The sequence below is a fragment of the Hyperolius riggenbachi genome, chromosome 8, assembly GCF_040937935.1.
Source record: "Hyperolius riggenbachi isolate aHypRig1 chromosome 8, aHypRig1.pri, whole genome shotgun sequence".
NCBI classification, from domain to species: domain Eukaryota; kingdom Metazoa; phylum Chordata; class Amphibia; order Anura; family Hyperoliidae; genus Hyperolius; species Hyperolius riggenbachi.
This window is the reverse complement of record NC_090653.1, coordinates 286,720,078-286,746,780: the sequence shown is the minus strand read 5'-3', so window position 1 is coordinate 286,746,780 and position 26,703 is coordinate 286,720,078. Positions and strand designations below refer to the sequence as shown.

Genomic DNA, 26,703 nt, shown 5'->3' with positions numbered 1-26,703 from the left:
CCATGGCGACGGGGCGGGATGACGTCACCGACGTCGTGACGTCAGAAGGAGTCCCGATCCACCCCTCAGCGCTGCCTGGCCCTGATTGGCCAGGCTGCGCAAGGGGTCTGGGGGGGGGGGGCTGCGCGGCACGGCGGGTAGCGGTGGATCGGCGGCGACGATCGGAAGTTACACGCAGCTAGCAAAGTGCTAGCTGCGTGTAACAAAAAAAAAATATGCAAATCGGCCCACTAGGGCCTGAGAAATCCTGCTGCGCGATATACCCCGAGCTCTGCTCAGGATTCTCGCCCAGGAGGTTAAAGGACGCCTGAGTGAAATAAACTAATAAAATAAACAATTGTATCTATCCTCATTCTCCTAAAAATGACTTTTTAAAGGAGAACTGAAGTAAGAGGGATATGAAGGTTGCCATATTTATTTCCCTTTTAAGCTATACCAGTTGCCTGGCAGCCCTGCTGATCTATTTGGCTGCAGTAGTGTCTGACTAACACCAGAAACAAGCATGCAGCTAGTCTTGTCAGATCTGACAAAAGTGTCAGAAACACCTGATCTGCTGCATGCTTGTTCAGGGTATATGGCTAATAGTATTAGAGGCAGACGATCAGCAGGATAGCCAGGCAACTGGTATTGCTTAAAAGGAGATAAATATGGCAGCCCCCATACACCTCTCACTACAGTTGTCCTTTAAGATATTCCACAGTTTTATTTTATATTTACATCTACTTTTTAAGTTTTTACTGTTTTATTGTTTTTGCTCAATGACACATTCATTGAAGCACGCCAGAGCTAAAATCTATGAACTGTTCTTATCACTTTCCTGCTCTCAGAAGCCATTTTCTTCCAAATATAAGTTTTTTATAGTTGTTATTTCTAATCAGTGAGGGTCACACTGTAGTCTGACCCGGTTCTGACTGGAACTGCCACTTACATACCTGATGTTTAACTCTTTCAGGCAGAGAAAGAAAAAAAGGAACACAGCCTAGTTATTTGTGTGCTTGGCACTGTACATACACATGTCTATCATGTCAGCTCCTTTAACCATTTGGAGACCGGCTGCCTAACTTCCCTTAAGGACCAGGCGATTTTGCATGCAGGTTGGGGTCAGGCAGCCGGGGATCCCCACTGTGGCTAGCTGGGCATCATGTCCCCTGTGTGGCCAGGTGTCCCCCCTGTATGCAGCAGCCTTTACTCACCTCCCAGGCTCCAGCGATCGCCAGGGTAATGGCAGGAAGGTGAGTGGATCCTCCTCTTCCCCCTACCGCTGCATTAGTAACAGGGATCACTACAATCCGCCAAGCGATCATGTGACCAGGAGCCATACGTGATGGCTGCTGATCACTGAGGGGGGATGTCAGCAGTCATATGAGCTTAATCTCCCCTCTCGGGTGCGCACAATCGTGTCAGGAGCGGAAACGGCGGGTGGCATAAATCCTATGCCACATGAGCCTACGGCAGCCACAAGTGCGGCATAGGATTTACTTGTGTCGGTCCACAAAAATAAGCAATACCAGTTGCCTGGCAGCCCTGCTGATCTATTTGGCTGAAGTAGTGGCTGCATCACACCAGAAACAAGCATGCAGCTAATCTTGTCATATCTGTCAAAATTGTCAGAAACGCCTGATCTGCTGCATGCTTGTTCAGGGTCTATGGCTGGAAGTATTAGAGGCAGAGGATCAGCAGGATAGCCAGGTAACTGGTATGGCTTAAATGGAAATAAATATGGCAGCCTCCATATACCGCTCTCTACGGTTACAAACAAACACAGAACATTTATATCACGCTTTTCTCCTGGCGGACTCAAAGCGCCAAAGCTGCAGCCACTGCAGCGCTCTATAGGCAGTAGCAATGTTAGGAAGTCTTGCCAGGGCCGGTTCAAGTAACAATGGGGCCCTGGGGCAAGATTAGCCTGGGGGCCCCCCATCAGACACCACCCTGACCAAAATGCGTCATCAGAGGCCCTTTGTTGCAGCCAAATTTCCCTCCTGGGACCCTGAGCTGGCTGCTGACCCTCCCCCAATCATCCCCCAACTTAACAGACTCTGCAGTGTCCCTGGGGAGCAACAGTTCAGATGGGGGAGGGACAACTTAGGGGCCCCTACAGGCTCTGGGGCACTGGGGCAGCTGCCTATTTTTTCCTATGGTAGCTCCGGCCCTGAGTCTTGCCCAAGGTCTCCTATTGAATAGGTGCTGGCTTACTGAACATGCAGAGCCGAGATTCGAACCCAGGTTCTCCTTTAGCACATGCTGCTGCCCCATCCAAAGTCAACTGTAGCAGGGAAAGAAAGGGGGCGGTGCTGTGAGATGCAGGATACCTGCAGATGTTCTGGTGTGTGAACGTGTGCCTATCCCCAGGCACTGCACCGGCCCTGGTCTGAGGGGGGATTCTGGACAACTGTAATCCTCCCCCTGCATTTGCCTATGACAGCGGTCGTAGCGACTTCGGGGCCTGGTGCATGGGGTGGGCCCACAGGTTAAAAGATACCTGTAGCCACCTACATAAAAAAAGTTCCATTCTCCCCTCAGGACCCTTTCACACTGGGACTTTGCGTTGCGTAAATTTTATGCGTCTTGGCGCTTGCCTAATGCAAGCCAATGGGGTCATTCATATTACCTGTGTCGCGATGCGGTCCGCCGGAAGTCCTCGATCTGACGCTGGTCCAGAACTACGATACTGCATGGCTTCTGCTGAGACTTGTGGCAATCCGCATCGGCTCGGAAGTCATGCTAGTCTATGGCAACTGGGGGATTTTTAAACACTTTCTGACACGATGTGGCGGCGCGCATGCGCAGAAGTGTATTTTTACAATATGCTCCCACGCACTTTTCCGCATACCCCAAAGCATGAAGTGACCGCAAGCACGCCACACTTTCTGCTTGGCTGGTGGCCAGACAGGTAACACCGTGTACTGAAAGGGAACTCGAGGTGAGAACAATATGGAGGCTGCCATATTTATTTCCTTTTAAAGGGAAGGTCCTGCCAGTCGATCTGTGCCCTCGCCACAGCTCCTCTCCCTCCCGGCGTCCTGCGCTGAAGAAGCCGTCCTCTCCAGGTGGGCTTCATGTGCACTCCACGGCGGGGGTCACGTGGTGAACGTGACATCATCGGGTCTCTACTGCGCAGGCGCAGAACTAGTACTACTGCGCAGCAGAGACCCGATGACATCACGTACACCGCGCCGTGGAGCGCACATGAAGCCGACCTGGCTTCTTCAGCGCAGAACACCAGGAGTGAGAGAAGCTGCGGCGAGGGCACCGATCGACTGGCAGGGGCTGGAAGAAGCTCCAGGTAAGTGCAGTTTGTATTTTTTTTCAGCGCAGACCCTCCCTTTAAGCAATACCAGTTGCCTGGCTGTCCTGCTGATCCTGTGATTCTAATACTTTCAACCATAGACCCTGAACAAGCATGCAGCAGGTCAGGGGTCTTTGACAATATTGTCAGAACTGACAAGATTAGCTGCATGCTTGTTTCTGGTGTAATTCAGTTCACTACTTCAGCCAAATAGATCAGCAGGGCTGCCAGGCAACTAGAATTGTGTAAAAGGAAATAAATATGGCAGCCTCCATATCACTCTCACCTCGGGTTCACTTGAAGGCCTGTTTCTGGCGGCGCGGCGGACACGACGCATCGCATCAGTGCCACCAGTTTGCAGTGTAAAACAGGCCTAAAAAGTAGGAAGTATCTAGATTTGGAGCACGCTGTCCTCACTGCGTTCCCTCGGTTTCCCGGCCTGTCTCGTTTAGATTTCCTGCTTGCTGCTTCTTCAGGTTTTCTCTAAATGTCCTCGGTAGTGTTGTCCGGATCATGAACGATTCGGATCTTTGATCCGAATCTATTTTGTGAGTCGAATCATCCGAATCATCAAAATGAGTGATTCGGATCGCAAAAGGGGTGGGGCCAGGAGTGACACGCCCCCCTGGGGGTCCTGGAAGCAGAGCTGAGATGGATCGCTCTGTTGGATGGGAGGCAGCCTTGCAGGGAGACAGGTAGATGAGAGAGAGGGGACATGGGTGCCACTGCCAGATATGTGTAGAGCACACATACTGGCTATAACGTGCTGCCCATTATAGGCTGTCTGTTCCGTAGTGCTGCACAGTGATCACATTGGAAGCTTTTGGCTCAGCACAGCTCAGTAACTTTGCAGGCACTGTGATTGCAGCGCAATATGATCCTCCTGCACTGCTCTAAACAGCTGCACTTCACTTCTGGGAATGCTTTGGGGAATGCTTTCTTTCACTGTGCGAGGTTTGCTTTCCAAGTATACAGATGAACATATAGGTGAAATACATGTAAAGCATATGATTGCAGCATGTGGGTATTGTGTGCAAACAAACATTTCTGCTCTCTGCTCCTCCCTTCTCTGTCCACTCCCTGCCCTCTGTCCATCTTCTCCCCTTCTCTGTGTGTCCACCTCCTCCCCTTCTCTGTCCACCGTAAGGAAAGACCTGTCCTGCTAGTCATTTCACCCCTGAATGCTTCCCTAGTAAAATGATCCGAGATTCGGATCAAAGATCCGGATCTTTTCAATGATCCGATTCGAATCATCCGGATCATTGAAAAGATCCGAACTTCCCATCTCTAGTCCTCGGGTTTTGGAGGAGGAGTAGCTCTGTACTGTGCATAGAAGACTGATCAGCGCCGCTGTACACACATAACAATTGGAGCCAGGAGGAGAGCCCTCTAGGGGTAAAGTACAAAAACTACATATCCATTGATGCCTATAAGCAATGCATTCCATTCCTATACAGAGCGTTAGGGCTAGATCACACTCGGCGCTTTATTAGTGAGCAAAATTTCGCAATTTCAACAGAACAAGAATCACAATGCGATCATCACCAAAGCGCTGCATGCGGCGCGTTTGCGATTGATCACATTTGCAAATACATTAGCAGCAGAGCTTTGCTGTCAAAAGACTTAAGATGGCCACACACCGTACAATTTTTAAAATTTTCTATTCAAGAATTTAAATCAATTTTTCTGACATTTAACAAATCTGACCAATGTACCATACACAGGTGGTCAATTTTTACCCCATTATGAGAAAAAAAATATTGAAAACCAGGGCTGTGGAGTCGGAGTCGGAGTCGTGGAGTCGGGCAATTTTGGGTGCCTGGAGTCGGAGTCGGGAAAAAATGCACCGACTCCGACTCCTAATGAATTTGTAACTGTAATTAAAATAGAAAATATGATAAAATGTTCTATTTCTCAGATAGTAGTCATTAAAAATAATGTATATATACAGTATATATACAGTAATAGCTGTGCTTAGTGCACAAAAATGAAATAAACCAATCAAAATTAGTTACTTGTGCTGCTTCAATAAAGCAGTCCCCTTATTTTTAAGGTCAGATATACATATCTGATTGTGACTGTATATATGATGTGTACACAGGAATCTCTTATATATACTAAATAACATCTATGCTGTAAGAATAAAGCCTGATGTGTAGCTATGTGACTAATAGAGATGGTCAACGAGATGGAAATAATTCTGCATTGATGCTGATTTATGCAAATGTATGCACTCCCTTTGCTGATGAAATAAAATAATTTGATATGTTATTAAAATTTGGTTTGGTGACTACAAATTAAAGGGTAACTGAGACGGATGAAAAGTAAAGTTTTATACATACCTGGGGCTTCCTCCAGCCCCCTTCAGGCTAATCAGTCCCTCACTGTCCTCCACCACCCGGATCTTCTGCTATGAGTCCTGGTAATTCAGCCAGTCAGCGCTGTCCGGCCGCATGCCGCTCCCACAGCCAGGAGCATTCTGCACCTGCGCAATAGTGCTGCACAGGTGTAGTACGCTCACGGCGGAGTGTGTTCATGCGCACTACGCTTGACTGACTCAAGTACCTGGACTCATTGCAGAAGATCCAGGTGGTGGAGGAGGACAACGAGGGACTGATTATCCTGAAGGCGGCTGGAGGAAGCCCCAGGTATGTATAAAACTTTAATTTCATCTGTCTCAGGTTTACTTTGTTACACAGTAGTACTATACTCTACATATGCACTCCCCACAGAGCTGCAGGGAATCCACTGAGAATGCTGTGCACATTGAACACAGAGGTGTTGTCTGTTTACATTCTCCTCATTCCCCTGCAGAGTACCTGCACATCATTCTTACATGCACCCACAGTTACATTGCCTAGGGCCTGATAGATGTTCTTTGTTCCGGTTTGTACCTTTTACAAGTACTCTTACCAAGGACTAGTTTTAGTCTAAAGGGAATAAATATAGTAGTCTACATATCCTCCTCACTTCAGTTGTCTTGTAAAATTCCTAAGCGTTGGCAGTTAAGAGACGAATTTCATGTTACATACTTTTAATCAACAAAATTGTAATATGCAAATTAGAGGAGTCGGAGTCGGTGGAATCCTAAACTGAGGAGTCGGAGTCGGTGGATTTTTGGACCGACTCCACAGCCCTGTTGAAAACTCTGAGAAAATTGCTTAGAAGTATACATAAGGAAATTGACAATCTACCACACACCATTCAATTTTCATAAAAATTGATCAGAAGAATCCAGTACTCCCGATAGATTTTTATCAACTAAAAATGGGAAATTCAATCGGATTTCTTGCTCAAATAAAAAAAAAAAAAAAAAAGCTTTCGATTTCTCTCAAAATCCGATAGTTTTTATTGAATTGATGTAAAATTGGATCATATTATTGTATCAGGTGTGGCCACCTTCAGGGCTGGAATCCACTAGAGCGATTTTTTTGAGCGTTTAGGGAGGTTTTCAAACTGCTTGTGATTTCCCTAAACGCTCAGCTAATGTTAATGGATGGGCCAAATTCCACTGGAGCGATTGCGATTACCAAAAAGCAAATGCAGGACATGCAGCATTTTTGTCTGTTAGCGTTTTTGCAATGTAAAGTATATAAACGCTGGCGTAATCGTTCATCAAAACCTACACAGAGCGATTTTGCTAGCGTTTTTACATTACTGCACAATGTAAAAAAAATGAAAATGAATTGAAAGGACCAATCAGAATTAAAAATGCTAATCGCAAATCGCTACACAATCGCTGGCGAAAAGCTGACACTTTTTAAAATCGCTCTAAAAAACGCCCATGAAATCGCTTACAAAAACACTCATTACTGAAACATGACCATCTTGACCAGGGGTCTCAAACTCAATTAACCTGGGGGGCCGCAGGAGGCAAAGTCAGGATGAGGCTGGGCCGCATAAGGAATTTCACAATTGCGGCGCATCGCCGCCTCTGCCCGCCCCTCTCACTCTTCCTTCACAGAGAGGGGCGGGGAGAGGCAGCGATCCGTGCGGCGATTGACGTCAGGAGGGGCAGAGCTGAAGCTGAAAGCTCTGCCCCTTCCAGGAAATGCCGGCAGATTGCCCCCCGGGCGATTTGGGGGCTCTGCAGCCCTCGTTTAGCGGCAGGGATGCGACGGATTACTTGGGAGCACTGAAGCAAACTATAAGGAAGCTTTTGCCAGCGAGGGCCACAAAATATTGTATCGAGGGCCGCAAATGGCCCACGGGCCGCGAGTTTGAGACCCCTGATCTTGACAATCACTTCCTAAGGATCAGTTCCAAAGGGTTAATCGTATTGTTAATGATGAGGAGACAAAACAATTGATATTTAGGGAGATGTCAGATAAATTCCTAGCCAGGTCATACCCAAAAGATCTTATTGACACAGCTAGAAAGGACATTGGGGGTGCAGGAGGTGCTCGGCCGGTGAGGAGAAGGACCAATGAGGCACGTATACCATTTGTCTCACAGTATAGTACTTTCAGTAAGACAATTGATAATATTATTAAGAAACATTGGTCCATTTTAAGTAGGTCCTTCCCGTCGGTGGTCGAGTTCCAAAACGCACCTCTCATGTCATACATAAAACCACCAACTTTGAAAGATCGCCTATGTCGTGCAGAAATGAAAACTCTGGTAAGACCACCAGAGTCTATCAGAAGAGGTACTTACCCATGTTTGAATTGTGTCCACTGTAATTCCATAGCCAGGGGAAGATATTTTTTTCATCCATATACGGGACAAAGGTTTGAGATTAAAGGTTGTTATACATGTGACACACAGTTTGTGGTATACCTGTTAAAATGCCCATGTGGGCTTGTTTATGTGGGGCTGACCACCACTAAATTCAAGGTGCGTCTGTCCTCGCATAAACATGCCATTCGTAAAAAAATTGGAGGACCAACCTGTATCCTACCACTTTAAAATGTGTGGGCACAATGTTAGCCAGTTACGTTGTCAAATTATTGAAACAGTCCCTCCTCTTAAAAGAGGTGGTGATAGATACAAACAACTGCTTCTTAGGCCACATACACACATCAGACCATAGTCTTTGGAAAATGAAAGATCACAGACCAATTGTACCCCCTTCCATGTAGTATGAGAGCCACACCTACACAGTCTATTCTATGGAGCTGCACTCCCCATCAGACAGAAATCTTACCCCCTTCCATGTAGTATGAGAGCCACACCTACACAGTCTATTCTATGGAGCTGCACTTCCCATCAGACAGAAATCTTACCCCCTTCCATGTAGTATGAGAGCCACACCTACACAGTCTATTCTATGGAGCTGCACTCCCCATCAGACAGAAATCTTACCCCCTTCCATGTAGTATGAGAGCCACACCTACACAGTCTATTCTATGGAGCTGCACTTCCCATCAGACAGAAATCTTACCCCCTTCCATGTAGTATGAGAGCCACACCTACACAGTCTATTCTATGGAGCTGCACTCCCCATCAGACAGAAATCTTACCTCCTTCCATGTAGTATGAGAGCCACGCCTACACAGTCTATTCTATGGAGCTGCACTCCCCATCAGACAGAAATCTTACCCCCTTCCATGTAGTATGAGAGCCACACCTACACAGTCTATTCTATGGAGCTGCACTCCTCATCAGACAGAAATCTTACCCCCTTCCATGTAGTATGAGAGCCATACCTACACAGTCTATTCTATGGAGCTGCACTCCTCATCAGACAGAAATCTTACCTCCTTCCATGTAGTATGAGAGCCATACTCTGCAGAGTCTATTCTATGGAGCTGCACTCCCCATCAGACATAAATCTTACCCCCTTCCATGTAGTATGAGAGCCACACCTACACAGTCTATTCTATGGAGCTGCACTCCTCATCAGACAGAAATCTTTGCAAGATGCTGCACACACAGATGCTGTACAGACACAAAAGATCAGTATCTGCAAAATATCTGTTCCTGCCAAAAATCCATTCCTGCAAATTGCAGTGATAGTCTATGAGATCTGCAGATCATCATACACACATGATTTAACTGACATTCATTTGCAGATCAAGCAATCATCTGCAAATCTGAAAATCCATCTTGGTAGATCTGATCTGCAGATGAATGTCAGTCAAATCATGTGGGTTTGATGATCTGCAGATATCATAGACCAGGGGTCCCCAAACGTTTTGGGTCGAGGGCCGGATCAACGTACTTCAGACTGCTGGGGGGCCGGAGTATACATAAAATGATGTAGAAGTTTTTGCGGGCCAGACAGTGAAGCATACCCAGGTGACAACCTGCAGTGGACAGCAGTGTCACCTGATGTGGAATTTGATTGGAAACCAGCAAATTACTGCTTTCTGGCTTCCATGTGGATGGGTGGTGCCAGCACTGCTGTTCTACAAGCAGGCTACCAATATTTAAAGATGTAGCTGACCGCATCTATAAATAATACAATTTGTGTGTGGGGGGCCGGTAAAAAAGCCTCAGGGGGCCACATTCGGCCCGCGGGCCTTAGTTTGAGGACCACTGTCATAGACTATGAATGCAATTTGCAGAAACGGATCTTTTGCAGGAACAGATCTTTTGCAGATACTGATCTGTTGCATGTGTACAGCATCTTTGTGTGCAGCATCTTGCAAAGATTTCTGTCTGATGGGGAGTTCAGCTCCATAGAAAAGACTGTGTAGAGTATGGCTCTCATACTACATGAAGGGTGGTAAGATTGGTCTGTGATCTTTCATTTTCCAAAGACTATAGTCTGGTGTGTGTATGCACCTTTAGAGAAGCATATTGGATAAAAACCCTTGACTGTATGGAACCTCGTGGACTCAATAGAGAATATGACCTTTTACCATTTATTTAAATATATTTTTATTTAGTTATTCCCAGGAGGGGCCTTATGCCATTATACTGCATTGACTGTGATGAGAGGGGTGGGTCTTCTCCTCTGCCTGTCGCCTATAGCTTTTACACCTTGCCATGTCCAGGTAAGTGCCCGGTCTCTGTGCTAGCGGCGACGGCTGGTAGAGTATGGGGGGATCCGACATGTACTTTGTGCACTGTTGGTCCCCGTGTCTCCCTTGGGCTGTGCCTCTCCGCTATCCCTGCCCGCCGCTCAGTAACTGTGGCTGACCAGACTGACAGTACGGCGTAGTGTTTACACTTGCCGTCTGTTTGCTGGTTGCCATGGGGATGGGCGGAGCAGGCTAGTCGCGTGTTCGGATGCTGGGCACATGCGCACTGGATCACGTCTCACCTTCCGTGAAGGCGTATAGGAGTCCTGTTTCCCATCAGGTCCACCTGACCTGTGGGAGGTTACAGTGACGTAGACGGGCGGAGGAAGGGCGCATCCTTTCATGGCTGCGCCTTCATTTTCTCGCTCCCTCTGACATCTGGTCACATGGGGTGTAGGCCTCTACACGATTGGCTCCATTACCTGGTGGCAAGTTCCCCATCAAGTCCGCTCTGTAGTAAGAGCGGTGATTGGTTCTTTTTGAATGCAGCAATGTGACTGGCTGTTTCATAGGGGTGGGTAGGTATATAAATGAGGAGATAGTATAGGTTTGTGTCAGAATGTCATTAACTTGAAAAAGGAGCTGCGCTCCGAAAACGTCGTTTCTATATGGCAATACTGAATAAATAAGAAGATTAGCATCAAACAAGACGGTGCCGGCCTCTTCACTACATCTTGACAATCACAAAATGTTACGGATGGTTATGGACTTCATGCGTAATATTGTGCGCATTGTTTTACCGCATGCATAAAAAGTGCGGCAAAAGTCACTAATTAAAAAAAAAAAAAAAAAAAATCGAAATTCATAAACAAAAAGGGGCACATTATTTCTGACTTAGCTACCGATTTTATATCACCTGCAAGAACTTGGTGATATATTTCACTTCCTATTGACTTAAATGGAAGGTTGGAGCCTTGAGCGCTGTGTTTGCTGAAGTTTTTTTGTGCCACTTTTATACGTATGGTTTCTGCATGTTTACTATGTAATTACGCATGAATCCCCAATTTTTTACGTATTGTTCCCGCATGTGGAAAAAGGTTTGTAAATGTGGAAAAAATGCAGAAATTATCACTGGCGGTAATGTAGCATTAAAAAAATCTCTTACCGCATGTGCGATTGTGAATAGAGCCCTATGTCTGCTTCCATGAAAGCAGGAAGTAGATACACTGCAGATTTGTTGAAGGATTTGTATCAGCTGTAACAAAGAAATATTTTTTCTTTAAAAGGTTGTTATGCTGTTGCTTATCTTTCAGAGAGGAAGTTCTGAGTTCAGGTCCGTTTTAAAGTGTACCTGAGATGTATTAAAAGAAGAACTGTGTACATACCTGGGGTTTCCTCCAGCTCCCTTCAGGCTGATCTGTCCCTTTCCGCTTTCCTCCACCACCTGGATCCTCCGCTGTGGGTACGGGTAATTTGACCAGTTGTTGCAGGCGCAGTCTGGCCGCGCATGCTCCTCCAGCCGGGAGCGTTCTGCACCTCTCACTGCGAATAGGACGCAAGCGTGGCTGGCCCTGCATGTACACTACACCCCGACTGGCCCAATACCCAGGACCCATAGCGCAGGATCCAGGCAGAGGAGGACGGCGGCGAGGGACTGATCAGCCTGCAGGGAGCTGGAGGAAGCCCCAGGTATATAAACATTTCTTCTTTTAATACGTCTCAGGTACACTTTAAGAGCTCTGCCTCTGACACAGGAGACCAGGGTTTAAATCTCGGCTCTTCCTGTTCAGTAAGCCAGCATCTAATTCAGTAGGAGACCTTGGGCAAGACTCCCTAACCCTGCTACTGCCTACTGAACTATCCTTGTGGCTGCAGCTCTGGTGCTTTGAGTCCGCCAGGAGAAAAGCGCCATATAAATGTTCTGTGTCTCGTCTTATCCATGCATATTCCATGGGATTTCAAATAAGGCTCACAAAAGGCCACCTCAGATTAGTAGTGTTGTAGACAATTTCTCTAACTAAAGAGAGTCTGAAGCCTTATAAAAATCCTAGTTTTATTTGACAATTATCTTCTGCACGATCACCAGTGCTAAAACGCCACATCCCTGCGGCAGAACGCTGTATTTAAACCCCCCCAAATACCGCCTGGGGAGGCAGAGCTTAGCTCTGTAACTCCATTAGCGTCAATCCCCACCTCTCCCAGTGAAAGAGTCAATCATTCCCTGCAATCTGCGGGTATCCGAGACCTCGCCCTGGCTTGGTTCTCCTTATACCTATCGGAAATCGTTCCTTTAAGACCTCCTTCAATGGTTCCTTCTCAACCTCCTCCCCCCTCAGTCGGGGTTCCCCCAAGGCTCTGTTCTTGGCCCCCTGCTGTTCTCAATTTACACCGCCTCCATCAGCAAACTTATCTCCTATCTGGGCTTCAGACCTACATCAATACCACGGACCCCTCCATCACCACCATGGAGAAGGTGTCCTCCTGCCTGTAAGCTACTGTAACTCATCCTGGATGTCAGCCAGGTTCCTAAAGTGAAACCAGGATAAAACAGAACTAATTTTCCCACCCCATACAGTCTCACCCCCCCCCCCCCTTAACAGACATCTATGACATGTCAACAGTACAACCATCCACCCAACCACACAAGCCTGGTGCCTGGCTCTTCTACTGACCACATATGCTATTGCTCTGTTGTTATTGCCTGATGAAGCGGGATCAAACCGGCGAAACGCGTTGCATATTTGGAGTTCATAAATAACATATATTGACTGTGTTTACTACAGTCGTTGCATGTCTACTTGGAGGAGGTAAGTCCACCACTACCTCCTCTATTTACCAAGAATTTGGTTTTTAGCTCATTTAGACTGCCTTTACAGTGGTTGCCTAATGGTAACCCTGGTTTGTGAGTATTAATATTTACTCTATCTAGTAACCATTTACCAGTACATATTACACTATTGGGGCTCTTGGTGTTCCTTGTTTTTATCATCTCCCGTATGGACTACTGCAACACCCTCCTGTCAGGCCTTCCTCAAAACCGCACTGCCCCCCTACAATCCATCATGAATGCAGCAGCCAGACTAATTTACTCCTCCCACCGCTCTGTCTCCACGACTCCCCTATGCAAATCCCTTTACTGGCTTCCAATCCGTTTCAGAATTGGCTTTAAGATCCTATGTTTGGCTTACATATCTATACACAAGTCCTGTCAAACCTACATCTCTGAGATACTCACCTGGCCGCCCTCTTCGCTCCTCCAACAACCTCCTCTTAACCACCCCATGCATTTCGCCCTCCCATGTACGACTACAGGACTTCACTAGAGCTGCCTCCATCCTGTAGAACTCTCTCTCACTCAGCAAAACAGGCTTGCCCCCTCCTTCAACACCTTCAAACAAGCCCTCAAAATTCAGCTCTTCAAGGAGGCCTAACACAACTCAATGCTGCCCTATCTCCGTCTGCCGAGAACCCCCCCCCCCCCAAAAGCTCCCAAGGGCAAACTGATCATATTCTCATCACCTCTTCTCTCTGAGTCTACATAAATCTATAAAAAAATACACATTCCACTTCCCTGCTTGTTGGAGGATTTGGGTTATAAAGAATACGGTTTGGCCAGTAAGGTTTTATGCACAGTTACTTTATAAGGCAGATTTTGTCACGGAATACAGAGTAAAATGATTAGAAACCGGAGAATGATTGAGAATGCCTGGCGGATGCAGGCCACCCTTTGCCCGGGGCCCTGATCAGCAGTTCCATGCAGTTTATTAGAAAAAGGTTGCTCTAGAACCGAAGAGTAAGAAGGCGAAAAATCAGAGCGGCAGACGGCGTATCCGCAGAGATTCCTCTGGGGCGGTCCGTCCGCGAGACGCAGCGTCCCTCATCGGCAGGCGGTCTGTCCGCAGAGACACAGCGTCCCTCATCAGCAGGCGGTCTGTCCGCAGAGACACAGCGTTCCGTGTTGGCGGACGGCTTGTCCACAGAGACACCTTCCTCATCGACGGGCGGTCTGTTCCTCATCAGCATGCGGCTTTATTTACATATCTATAAACACCATGAAGCACCAGCCCAGTCCACCGACCAGCAGCATGGTGACGTGAATCCCATAAATAAGCAGTTCGTTCAGGAGGCTAAAATCGACCCGCCTTCGCCCCAGCAGCAGCAGGATGATGGACAGCTTGTACTGGAGACGGAGAAAGATACGGATGCCCAGGTACTGGAGGCAAAACAGGACAGACAGCGCCACCCAGAGGATGGAGGTGAAAAGGCTGCAGCTGAAGTACAGCAGGAAGCGGATGAAGCCGTACATCCATCGGGACTTCAGGTAGATGTCGAAGTTGTTGTACTTGGTGCGCACCAGGTGCGTCGTCCGTACCGGTCCGCAGGCGGAATGCAGGCAGGTGGTGTGGGGGCCGTGAAACGAGCGGACACGGCGGGGGATGGGGATCACAGGCATTGAGCAGCCCAGCGTAGGCAGAGTCGCAGGGGAGGACGTCGGGGTATCATATCACCTGGTGGGGCGTCGGGCAGAAGGACGAGAAGAAACGGGATCTGGCGTGAGAGGTCGGGAGTCCAGCATCCTCTGCACCTGCAAAAGGAGGAAACATTGTGAGAGGTCTCTCCACCAAAAATGAGGATGGGGGGGGGGGGGGGGGGGCAATTTTTATCTGCAGATGAATTGCCAATTATACCACTGCCTTGTAGTATGAGGGCCAGCAGATTTTGAATACTTAAAGGGGAACTGAAGTAAGAGGTATACGGAGGCTGCCATATTTATTTCCTTTTAATCAATACCAGTTGCCTGGGAGTCCTGCTGGTCTATTTCTCTGCAGTAGTATCTGAATAACACCAGAAACAAGCATGCAGCTAGTCTTGTCAGATCTGACTTTAAAGTCAGAAACACCTGATCTGCTGCATGCTTGTTCAGGGGCTATGGCTAATAGTATTAGAGGCCGAGGATCAGCAGGGCTGCCAGGCAACTGGTATTGCTTAAAAGGAAATAAACATGGCAGCCTCCATATACCTCTCTCTTCAGTTCCCCTTTAAGGTGGCCATACATCAGGCGGCCTATAAACCATCCACATCGATTATTATAAATCGAATTGGATGAAAATCGGTGCCACCAAGTGCATGCCCGACCGACAAAGCGACCAATTTCGGGCAGGAAATTGGTTGCATGGTCGATCGCACATGCTGCTGGATGTCGGTTGGTTGGATGATTTTGGAACAAGCGACGAAACCCCTGCCTCAATGTACAGTTGTATCTCTCCCAGTGTGTGCACTTATACATTAGCTGTACGGTGTCAGCCTCCACGTAGCGTCCGTCCATCTCGCCGGGTTCCGCATAAACGCTAGCGGCGCATAGCGTCTGACGTCAGACATTACGCGCCGCTGGTGTGTACGCGGCTCTTAGAACCCGGCGAGATATATGGACACCGCGCGGAGGCTGCTACAGGACAGGTTATGGGGGAGAACATTTATACATTGCAGTGGCGGGGCGGACGCGGCGGGCTCAGCCGATTCCCTGAAGATTTCATGTTGAAATCGGATGGGAATCGTCCTGTAGTATATGGGCAGCTTCGACAAGAGACAAATTTATCTCTAATCCGATTTGATTAGAGATAAATTTGTCTATTTGTCGAATCTGCCCATAACCGTCAGGTCTATGGCCACCTTTAACCTGGGTACACACAAACATCATCTGCATATAATCTTTGTAAAAAAGTTCACAAAAGACCTCAAAAGAGTCAAACGATAGATATTTATCTCTCAGTCTTTCAGATTCATCCCGGTGGATCTGATCTGCAGAGGACTGTTCATTTAACAAGGTGTGTATGAGATCTCCAGATATTTTCTTATCGGTATTTTATAAAGCCTCATCTACACAGTACAATTCTCCATCAGATCGACCGGTGATCTGATAAGAAATTGCATCGTGCGTAGACGTCCAAATTGTTTCAGATCAATTTTGCACTGATAAGTACCCCAAAACTATTGCAAAACCTATCGCAATCCGATTGGACCAATAGGAAATGATCTAATAGATACATCTAATAGGTCCGTTCTGAAGGAAAATTGTACCGTGTAGATGAGGCTTAAGATTTTTAAAAGAAAGTCTAGATTGGCACTTGACCAGGACCTGGACTGGTCAGAGGGAGCGTACGGTTTAATGGCCACTTTGATGGTTTGTTGTGGTTCAGTTGGTGCCCCGAGCAGATGCGTTTCAACCATTGCGCTCGTCTGGGAAAAGTCGCGGACAGCACAAATGTGGTGTCTGCTTAGGGTCCCTTTCCACTGCCCGGATGCAATCGCATTGCATCTAGCCACGGGTGACCTCCAGAAGTCCAGATGTGGCCGTCAGTTTCTGCCTAGGGGAATTGGATAGTGCATCTCTGCAGCATGCCATCCGTAATTTCCCCAGTCACATTCGCGGATAGTGGAAACAGGCCCTTTACCGCAACAAATCCCTTGCAGACTTGGATACTATTTATAAAAAAAAGATCTGTCGACTGTCAGTTTTCCAAACCGGTAAAATGGATGAAAAAATTTCCGTTTTCCACGAAAGTAGGAACACAGCCTAAAACTTAAACGAGAGGGAGATGGAGGCTGCCATATTTATTACCTGTTAAACAATACCAGTTGCCTGGCAGCCCTACAGGTCTATTTGGCTGCAGTAGTGGCTGAATCACACCAGAAGCATGCAGCTAATCTTGTCAGATCTGACAATAATGTCAGAAACACCTGATCTCCTGCATGCTTGTTCAAGGGCTATGGCTAAAAGTATTAGAGGCAGAGGATCAGCAGGGCTGCCAGGCAACTGGTAACATTTAAATGAAAATAAATATGGAAGCCTCCATATCCCTCTCCCTTTAGGTGTCCTTTAAAGAGGCCCTGTAGTGATATATGATAGAATGCAGTTAGTTATTCAGGATACCCACTTTTATGGTAATTTCCTGGTTTCAGCATCAGGAACATCTATACCGTGCATCCAGACACTATTCACAGTGCAACACTTTTTCCACTTTTTGTTATAATGCAGCCTAAAGGTGGCCACACACGATACAATAAAATGATCCGATTTTACAGTAATTCAATAAAAACGATCGTATCTCTCGAAAAAATTGAAAGCATTCTTTTCATTCGACTGAAAATTCTGATCGGATTTACCGTTTTTTTTTTTTCGATTTAAATCGATCCGGAATGCCAGATATTTATCTTCAATTTCTACTAAAGATTGTATGGTGTGTGTTGGATTGTTAATTTATTAATATACACACCCTAGCAATTTTCTCAGAGTTTCCAATCATTTTTATCACAATTAAGGAAGAAATTGAACATAGGTGTGTGGTACATTGATCATATTTTTGAAATGTTACAATCAGTCAGAAAAAATTGATTGCAATTCTTAAATTGAACAGATATTTAAAAAATGGTATGGTGTGTGGCCACCTTTAGGCACGTTTCACATTAGAGGAACGGATCCAGTGTTAAATGGATCCATTCACATCCGTCTGTTCAAACGGATCTGTGCCGCACGATCCGCTGAACGGACCACAACTTTGGTTCTGCGGAAATTTTTCCGGACTGTGAGCCCAGCAGAACGGAAGCTGAAGCGCTGCATTGGGAGGCAATGAGAAAACGGAACATTTCTTCACGCTTTGGGCTTGATGCAATAAACTGTGATAACTCATATCACAGCCGTTTTCACGTGATCGCGGATTTCTGCGCAATCGTGCGCAAATGTGAAAATGCACGCGAAAACGGCAGTGATAGGAGTTATCACGGGTTAGTGAATTAAGTCCTATGTGGCAATGTGGGGAAACGGAACGGAAGCTGCTGAACACCAACGGAATGAAAACGGATCCAATCGACCGGTGATCAAGGTTTTCACGGATCTATTTGCCACTTCAACACAAGTGTGAAACGGACCTTATTCCAAAATACAATTCACCTTTTTCCCCCTCAGAATTCTATACCCAATGCTCCATAATGAGGTGAAAATTTCACTTACAGGTTTTGGCAAATTTATTAAAAATAAAAAAATAAAAATCGGAGAAAGCACATGTATGGAAGTATTCACAGCCTTTGTTCCCATCATACAGCCAGGTTACCCCTCCCCATAATCAGGGCTGTGGAGTCGGAGTCGTGGAGTCGGAGCAATTTTGGGTGCCTAGAGTCGGAGTCAGGAAAAAATGCACCGACTCCGACTCCTAATGAATTTTTTAACTGTAATTAAAATAGAAAATATGATAAAATGTTCTATTTCTCAGATAATAGTCATTAAAAATAATGTATATATACAGTAATAGCTGTGCTTAGTCCACAAAAATGAAATAAACCAATCAAAATTAGTTACTTGTGCTGCTTCAATAAAGCAGTCCCCGTATTTTTAAAGTCAGATATACATATCTGATTGTGACTGTATATATGATGTGTACACAGGAATCTCTTATATATACTAAATAACATCTATGCTGTAAGAATAAAGCCTGATGTGTAGCTGTGTCACTAATAGAGATGGTCAATGAGATGGAAATAATTCTGCATTAATGCTGATTTATGCAAATGTATGCACTCCCTTTGCTCATGAAATCAAATAATTTGATATGTTAAAATTTGGTTTGGTGACCACAAATTAAAGGGTACCTGAGACGGATGAAAAGAAAAGTGTTATACATACCTGGGGCTTCTTCCAACCCCCTTCAGGCTAATCAGTCCCTCGCTGTCCTCCACCACCACCTGGATCTTCTGCTATGAGTCCAGGTAATTCAGCCAGTCAGAGCAGTCTGGCTACGTGCCGCTTCCACAGCCAGGAGCATTCTGCACCTGCGCAATAGTGCTGCACATGTGTAGTACGCTCCCGGCGGCGGAGTGTGTGCATGCGCACTACACCAGACTGGCTCAAGTACCGGGACTCATAGCAGAAGATCCAGGTGACAGAGGAGGACAGCGAGGGACTGATTAGCCTGAAGGGGGCTGGAGGAAGCCCCAGGTATGTATAAAACTTTAATTTCATCTGTCTCAGGTTTACTATGTTACACAGTAGTACTATACTCTACATATGCACTCCCCACAGAGCTGCAGGGAATCCACTGAGAATGCTGTGCCCATTGAACACAGAGGTGTTGTCTATCACCCATAAACCTTGTTCAGATTGTGCATGAAGAATGTGTAATAGAGGAAGAATCTCCTCATTCCCCTGCAGAGTACCTGCACATCACTCTTACATGTACCCACAGTTACAATGCCTGATAGATGTTCTTTGTTCCGGTCTGTACCTTTTACAAGTACTCTTACCAAGGACTAGTTTTAGTCTATGACTAAAGGGAATAAATATGGCAGTCTCCATATCCTTCTCACTTCAGTTGTCTTGTAAAATTCCTAAGCGTTGGCAGTTAAGAGACAAATTTCACGTTACATACTGTTAATCAACAAAATTGTAATATGCAAATTAGAGGAGTGGGAGTCGGTGGATTTTTGGACCAACTCCACAGCCCTGCCCATAATACAGACAGGTAACCCCTCCCCCAATATTCAGCCAGGTAACCCCTCCCATCATACAGCCAGGTAACCCCTCCCATCATACAGCCAGGTAACTTCTCCCATCATACAGCCAGGTAACTTCTCCCATCATACAGCCAGGTAACTTCTCCCATCATACAGCCAGGTAACTTCTCCCATCATACAGCCAGGTAACTTCTCCCATCATACAGCCAGGTAACCCCTCTCATCATACAGCCAGGTAACCCCTCTCATCATACAGCCAGGTAACCCCTCTCATCATACAGCCAGGTAACCCCTCCCATCATACAGCCAGGTAACCCCTCTCATCATACAGCCAGGTAACCCCTCTCATCATACAGCCAGGTAACCCCTCCCCCACCATACAGCCAGGTAACCCCTCCCATACAGCCAGGTAACCCCTCTCATCATACAGCCAGGTAACCCCTCTCATCATACAGCCAGGTAACCCCTCCCCAATCATACAGCCAGGTAACCCCTCCTCCATCATACAGCCAGGTAACCCCTCCTCCCATCATACTGCCAGGTAACCCCTCCTCCCATCATACTGCCAGGTAACCCCTCCTCCCATCATACTGCCAGGTAACCCCTCCTCCCATCATACAGCCAGGTAACCCCTCTCATCATACAGCCAGGTAACCCCTCCCCCATCATACAGCCAGGTAACTTCTCCCATCATACAGCCAGGTAACCCCTCCCCATCATACAGCCAGGTAACCCCTCCCATCATACAGCCAGGTAACCCCTCTCATCATTCAGCCAGGTAACCCCTCCCCATCATACAGCCAGGTAACCCCTCCTCCCATCATACAGCCAGGTAACCCCTCCCATCATACAGCCAGGTAACCCCTCCCCATCATACAGCCAGGTAACCCCTCTCATCATACAGCCAGGTAACCCCTCCCCCATCATACAGCCAGGTAACCCCTCCCCCATCATACAGCCAGGTAACCCCTCTCATCATACACCCAGGTAACCCTTCCCCCATCATACAGCCAGGTAACCCCTCTCATCATACAGCCAGGTAACCCCTCTCATCATACAGCCAGGTAACCCCTCTCATCATACAGCCAGGTAACCCCTCCCATACAGCCAGGTAACCCCTCCCATACAGCCAGGTAACCCCTCCCATCATACAGCCAGGTAACCCCTCCTCCCATCATACTGCCAGGTAACCCCTCCCATCATACTGCCAGGTAACCTCTCCCATCATACAGCCAGGTAACCCCTCCCATCATACAGCCAGGTAACCCCTCCTCCCATCATACAGCCAGGTAACCCCTCTCATCATACAACCAGGTAACCCCTCCTCCCATCATACAGCCAGGTAACCCCTCCCCCATCATACAGCCAGGTAACCCCTCTCATCATACAGCCAGGTAACCCCTCCCCCATCATACAGCCAGGTAACCCCTCCCCCATCATACAGCCAGGTAACCCCTCCCCCATCATACAGCCAGGTAACCCCTCCCATCATACAGCCAGGTAACCCCTCCCATCATACAGCCAGGTAACCCCTCCTCCCATCATACAGCCAGGTAACACCTCCCCCATCATACAGCCAGGTAACCCCTCTCATCATACAGCCAGGTAACCCCTCTCCATCATACAGCCAGGTAACCCCTCCTCCCATCATACAGCCAGGTAACCCCTCTCATCATACAGCCAGGTAACCCCTCTCATCATACAGCCAGGTAACCCCTCTCATCATACAGCCAGGTAACCCCTCCCCCATCATACAGCCAGGTCACCCCTCCCCCATCATACAGCCAGGTAACCCCTCCCCATCATACAGCCAGGTAACCCCTCCCCATCATACAGCCAGGTAACCCCTCCCCATTATACAGCCAGGTAACCCCTCCTCCCATCATACTGCCAGGTAACCCCTCCCATACAGCCAGGTAACCCCTCCTCCCATCATACAGCCAGGTAACCCCTCCTCTCATCATACAGCCAGGTAACCCCTCCCATACAGCCAGGTAACCCCCTCCCCCATCATACAGCCAGGTAACTTCTCCAATCATACAGCCAGGTAACCCCTCCCCATCATACAGACAGGTAACCCCTCCCATCATATAGCCAGGTAATCCCCTCCTCCCATCATACAGCCAGGTAACCCCTCCCCATAGTACAGCCAGGTAACCTCCCCCATCATACAGCCAGGTAACTCCTCCCTCTCCCGCTCTGTGCTGTGTCAGGACTTACACGGGGTTTCCGCTCCTCTGCAGTCCCTCAGCAGCCCCGCGGCCTTCAGCCCCTCCATCCCGGCAGCCGGTATCACGCCCCCCGCAGCCTGACAGCCCAACCACTCTGCCGCTCACTTCCTGCTTCCGGGCCGCATCTCTCGCGACATCATGTATCCCGGGAAACCAGAGAGCGAGGAGCCGTTACTATGGCGACCGCCGCACTTCCCAGCCGCGTCGTAGCCTGAGACAGTGTTACGTGACGGCGGAGAGGCGTGGTCTCCAGGTAGCCGCAGCAGACTGAGACAGTGTCACGTGACGGCAAAGAGGCGTGGCTTCTTCCGGCTGCGGCAGCCAGCCCGGGCTGCTGTGTCACGTGATAACGCCCCTGCTAGAATGAGGTAGCATATGAGAGATTTCTCTCCTGTATGTTTATAAGCAAGAAGTTTTAAACCAGGATGATACCATTTATTGGCTAACTACAAATGAATAAGAATAAACAAGCTTTCGGCCTTGCAGCCTCCGTCTGGCTTACATCCTGTTAGTTTGCAGGCTGGTGGTACAGACAGCTTATATACATGCAACATCAAAAGGGAAAACAGATATTCTTTTCAAGCATAAATACATGTCATTAAGATGCCTTAATTCAAACAGACCATCTAAATGGGGTTAAAGGTTGTTAGCTAAGAAAAGCATCCTTGTTTACGCCATGCTCACAGACCTGGATTAGGATTGACCCAGAGGTATCGTAAATTCTTAGTTCACAAGTTCAGCTAGAATGGCTGAGAAAGTTTAAATATCATCAATCTCATACCAATATAGAAAATTGTTGTCCTTATTCAAACCCTTCTGCACAGCTTTGAACCAATTTATAAATTTTGTTTCTGCTATTAAACGGTCATTTGACGTTTTTGAAGCCACCCTTCAGGGCAGTGACACGAAGATCATCCATGCTGTGTCCGTTGGACCGAAAGTGTGTAGCAACTGGAAGTCCAGATTTGGTATCATTAATAGTGTGCCTGTGTCCATTCATCGTTTGCGCAGTGTTTGTCCAGTTTCTCCCACGTACATAACATTGGGGCATTTAGCACACATGATCAGATATACCAGATTGGTGGAACCACAGGAAAATGTACCTTGTACTCTGTACTCCTGTTGTGAACCTGGTATCGTTACCCTGTCAGTGGAGTAAATGTGTCTGCAGGTCCCACATATTTTTTGTCGGCAGGGTGATGTTCCGTTTTGTTGAGGCCTATTCAAAGAGCTCCTGACAATCATCTGTTTTAGATTGTGTGGTTGCCGATATGACAAGAGTGGAGGTTTAGGGAATATCGTTCTCAGTCTGTGATCCTTGTGTAAAATGGGATGAAGTTCCTTAGCAATCCTCCTTAAGATTTCCAGGTGTGGGTTGTAGGTGACAACCAAAGGGACACGTTCCTCTTTCTGGTTTTGCTTATATTTCAGGAGTTCAGTCCTGGGGATGTTGCTGGCTTTCCTGATTTGGGCCTCAGCCATAGGAGGACTGTAACCTTGTTTAATGAAAGTGTTCTTAAGGCGATCCAGGTGCTTGTCTCTAATGTTTATAACTGACACGGTGTAATGTCTGCTTGCGCTGCCCGGAAGCTCCCTCCCACACGGAGTAGCACGCATGCTCAGTGTGAAGTAAATTATGCTGCTGGGGGTAAAATAATAAATATCTCTGCTTCCACACATCATACACTCACCAAATTTTCAGGGTAGGGAGAGGATCCCCCGAACGACCTCTATGCCAAATTGCAGCCCCCGAACGACCTCTATGCCAAATTGCAGCCCCCGAACGACCTCTATGCCAAATTGCAGCCCCTGAGCCCCGCTGATTCAGGAGATAGATTAGAGAAACCTATCTCGGGAACCAGGTGGTCTCGGGGGCTGCAATTCGGCATAGAGGTAGTTCGGGGGGTCCCCTCCCTACCCTGAAAATTTGGTGAGTGTATGATGTGTGGAAGCGGAGATATTTATTATTTTACCAACAGCAGCATAATTAAATAGGAACTGTGGCCGCACAGTCTCCTACTGCGCATGCGGGGCAGCGCAAATTCAAAGGCAGCGCAATCAGACACAACACCGGCATAGAGGCCCCGCCTCCGTGTCACACACAGAGCGGAGCAGTACTTTTCAGCGCTGCTAGATTTGGGCGCAGCCATAGACTTCAATGGGAATCATTCCTATTGCAGCGCTCAGTGAGTTAATGTCGGCTTCGTCAGAAGACGGAGCCGAGGTTGCTTAACAAACACAATAATTACGGCAAGCCAACTGACGGCAATGCGCGCGGGGGGGGGGGGGGGGTGTGTTACAGCAGCAGCCATCTTTCAGCTTCACCCTGTGACGAAATTTGTCAAATGTACACCAATGCTAATTTCACTGGGAAGATCCCGTGGGCTATCTATCTCATCTATTCATCATATCTATCCATCTTAGGGTGACCATATTTTGATTTCTACAAAAAAGGGACGATCACAACAGCACGTGACCAAATATACAAGACCTTAGCAGTGTGCTGTCCAACTTCGCGGGCATGTAGGGCGTTTGTTTTTTTCCAGACCACATGGTGGAGGGCTGGCCAACCACAAATGCTATGAGATTGTCAGCACATTTCCCCACAAATGCAATGAGATTGTCAGCACATTTCCCCACAAATGCAATGAGATTGGCAGCACATTTCCCCACAAGTGCTATGAGATTAGCAGCACATTTCCCCACGAGTGCAATGAGATTGGCAGCACATTTCCCCACAAATGCAAATGTGGTGGTACGATGGGAGCCCCAGGCTCACATCAGCATCACATGCAAAAAGATGTTAAAGTTGGCAGTTGGCTTGGCTGCGCACCCCACCCACAGTAACCCACCTTGAGTCCTCCTCCTTCTGCTGCCTGCTATGCTATTGGCTGTCCTCTTCGGACTCCGAATCTCAGAGTCACTATTGAGTGACAGTCTGGTCTGTGGCTGGCTGCAATTGTGAGATGACACTTCCCGGTGCTGCTGCCCAGGGCTGTGGAGTCGGTACAAAAATCTTCCGACTCCTCAGTTTCTGAAACCACGACTCCAACTCCAACTCTGGGTACCCAAAATTGCTCAGACTCCGACTCCTCGACTCCGACTCCTTAGTCTAATACTTAACAGGGCTGTGGAGTTTGTACAAAAATCATGCAACTCTGACTCCCGACTCCAACTCCTCAGTTTCTGAAACCACAACTCCGACTCCGGGTGCCCAAAATTGCCCCGACTCCAACTCCGACTCCACAGCCCTGCTGCTGCCTAGGCTCTCTGGTTGCTCCCATGAGTCATAAGTTGACTCATGAGTCAAAGATTGCTGGCCTAGATTCTAGGCCAGCTATCTTTTGCTGGCTACACACGATGTGTTTCCGCATCGAATGCGCCGCTCAATTCCCGTCGATTTGATTATTTCCGAGCGCATTTCGATGATTTTTAGGTCGATTGCCATGTAAAGTATGGCAAATCAACCTAACAATCCATTGAAAAGCGAATCAGACATGTCGGAAATAAACAAATCTACTGGAATCGAGCGGCGCATCGAGTGCGGTAACGCACCGTGTGTAGCCAGCATAAGACTCATGAGTCGACTCATGACTCACAGGAGCAGCCAGAGTTTGGATGGGAAGTCCGGCTCACTAAAGAGCCGCAATGAAGTGCTAGAGACGAGTCTCTGCCAGAGAGTCTCTGGCTGGCTGCTGCTCTGGCTGCTCCTGTGAGTCATGAGTCGACTCATCATAAAGAGCCGCAATGAAGTGGCTAGAGAGCCTCTTCATACCCAGACATTTCAAAAAACCAGCCTGACGCCCCGGACAGGTCAGAAAAAAGTGCACCTGTCTGGGGAAAAGAGGACGCCTGGTCACCCTAATCCATCTCATATCTATCCATTATCTATTCCTTTTTTCCACCCAAGGAATATTGCAAAAATTAAGCACCTCATTCCTTTAAAGCATATATCAACCCTAGTTCATGCCTTCATCACATCATGTCTTGACTATTGCAATGCCCACTATGCTGGCCTTCCAAACAAAGACCTGCACCGCCTGCAGTTAGTGCAGAATGCCGCGTCAAGGCTGTTACCAACCCCGGCATTGCCACATAACACCAATCCTTCCAAATAAAGACCTGCACCGCCTGCAGCTAGTACAGAATGCCACTGCAAGACTGTTACCAACCCCACCATTGCCACATATCACCAACCCTTCCAAATAAAGACCTGCACCACCTGCAGCTAGTACAGAATGCTGCCGCAAGGCTGTTACCAACCCCGCCATTGCCACATAACACCAATCCTTCCAAATAAAGACCTGCACCGCCTGCAGCTAGTACAGAATGCCGCTGCAAGGCTGTTACCAACCCCGCCATTGCCACATAACACCAATCCTTCCAAAGAAAGACCTGCACCGCCTGCAGCTAGTACAGAATGCTGCTGCAAGACTGTTACCAACCCCGCCATTGCCACATAACACCAATCCTTCCAAATAAAGACCTGCACTGCCTGCAGCTAGTAGAGAATGCTGATGCAAGGCTGTTACCAACCCCGCCATTGTCACATATCACCAATCCTTCCAAATAAAGACCTGCACCGCCTGCAGTTAGTACAGAATGCTGATGCAAGGCTGTTACCAACCCCGCCATTGCCACATAACACCAATCCTTCCAAATAAAGACCTGCACCGCCTGCAGCTAGTACAGAATGCCGCTGCAAGGCTGTTACCAACCCCGGCATTGCCACATAACACCAATCCTTCCAAATAAAGACCTGCACCGCTTG

The 26,703-nt window shown here is 47.6% G+C and overlaps 1 protein-coding gene and 1 long non-coding RNA gene across 5 annotated transcripts in view; one reads left to right on the top strand and one right to left on the bottom strand.

Annotated features, from left to right (window-relative positions):
• Positions 1 to 13,818: 13,818 nt before the first annotated feature.
• Positions 13,819 to 22,157, bottom strand: TMEM250 (transmembrane protein 250). Its single transcript, XM_068249105.1, has 2 exons — positions 21,922 to 22,157; positions 13,819 to 14,782 (listed from the first exon to the last, which is right to left on the bottom strand). The coding sequence occupies exon 2, from the start codon at positions 14,648 to 14,650 to the stop codon at positions 14,231 to 14,233; it is 420 nt and encodes a 139-aa protein (XP_068105206.1). The 5' UTR covers positions 14,651 to 14,782; positions 21,922 to 22,157; the 3' UTR covers positions 13,819 to 14,230.
• The window catches only part of LOC137527965 (uncharacterized), a 285,924-nt gene continuing 281,347 nt past the window's right edge, over positions 22,127 to 26,703 (top strand). Inside the window, exon 1 of one of the 4 annotated variants that reach the window (XR_011023245.1) lies at positions 22,127 to 22,300. This is a non-coding gene — a long non-coding RNA (uncharacterized lncRNA). The remainder of the gene's footprint in view (positions 22,301 to 26,703) is intronic. The other 3 variants (XR_011023246.1, XR_011023247.1, XR_011023244.1) reach the window with 3 other exon arrangements.

What these genes read in the sequence shown, in the direction of transcription:
- TMEM250 (XM_068249105.1), bottom strand. Translation starts at nt 14,650, where the DNA reads ATGCCTGTGATCCCCATCCCCCGCCGTGTCCGCTCGTTTCACGGCCCC.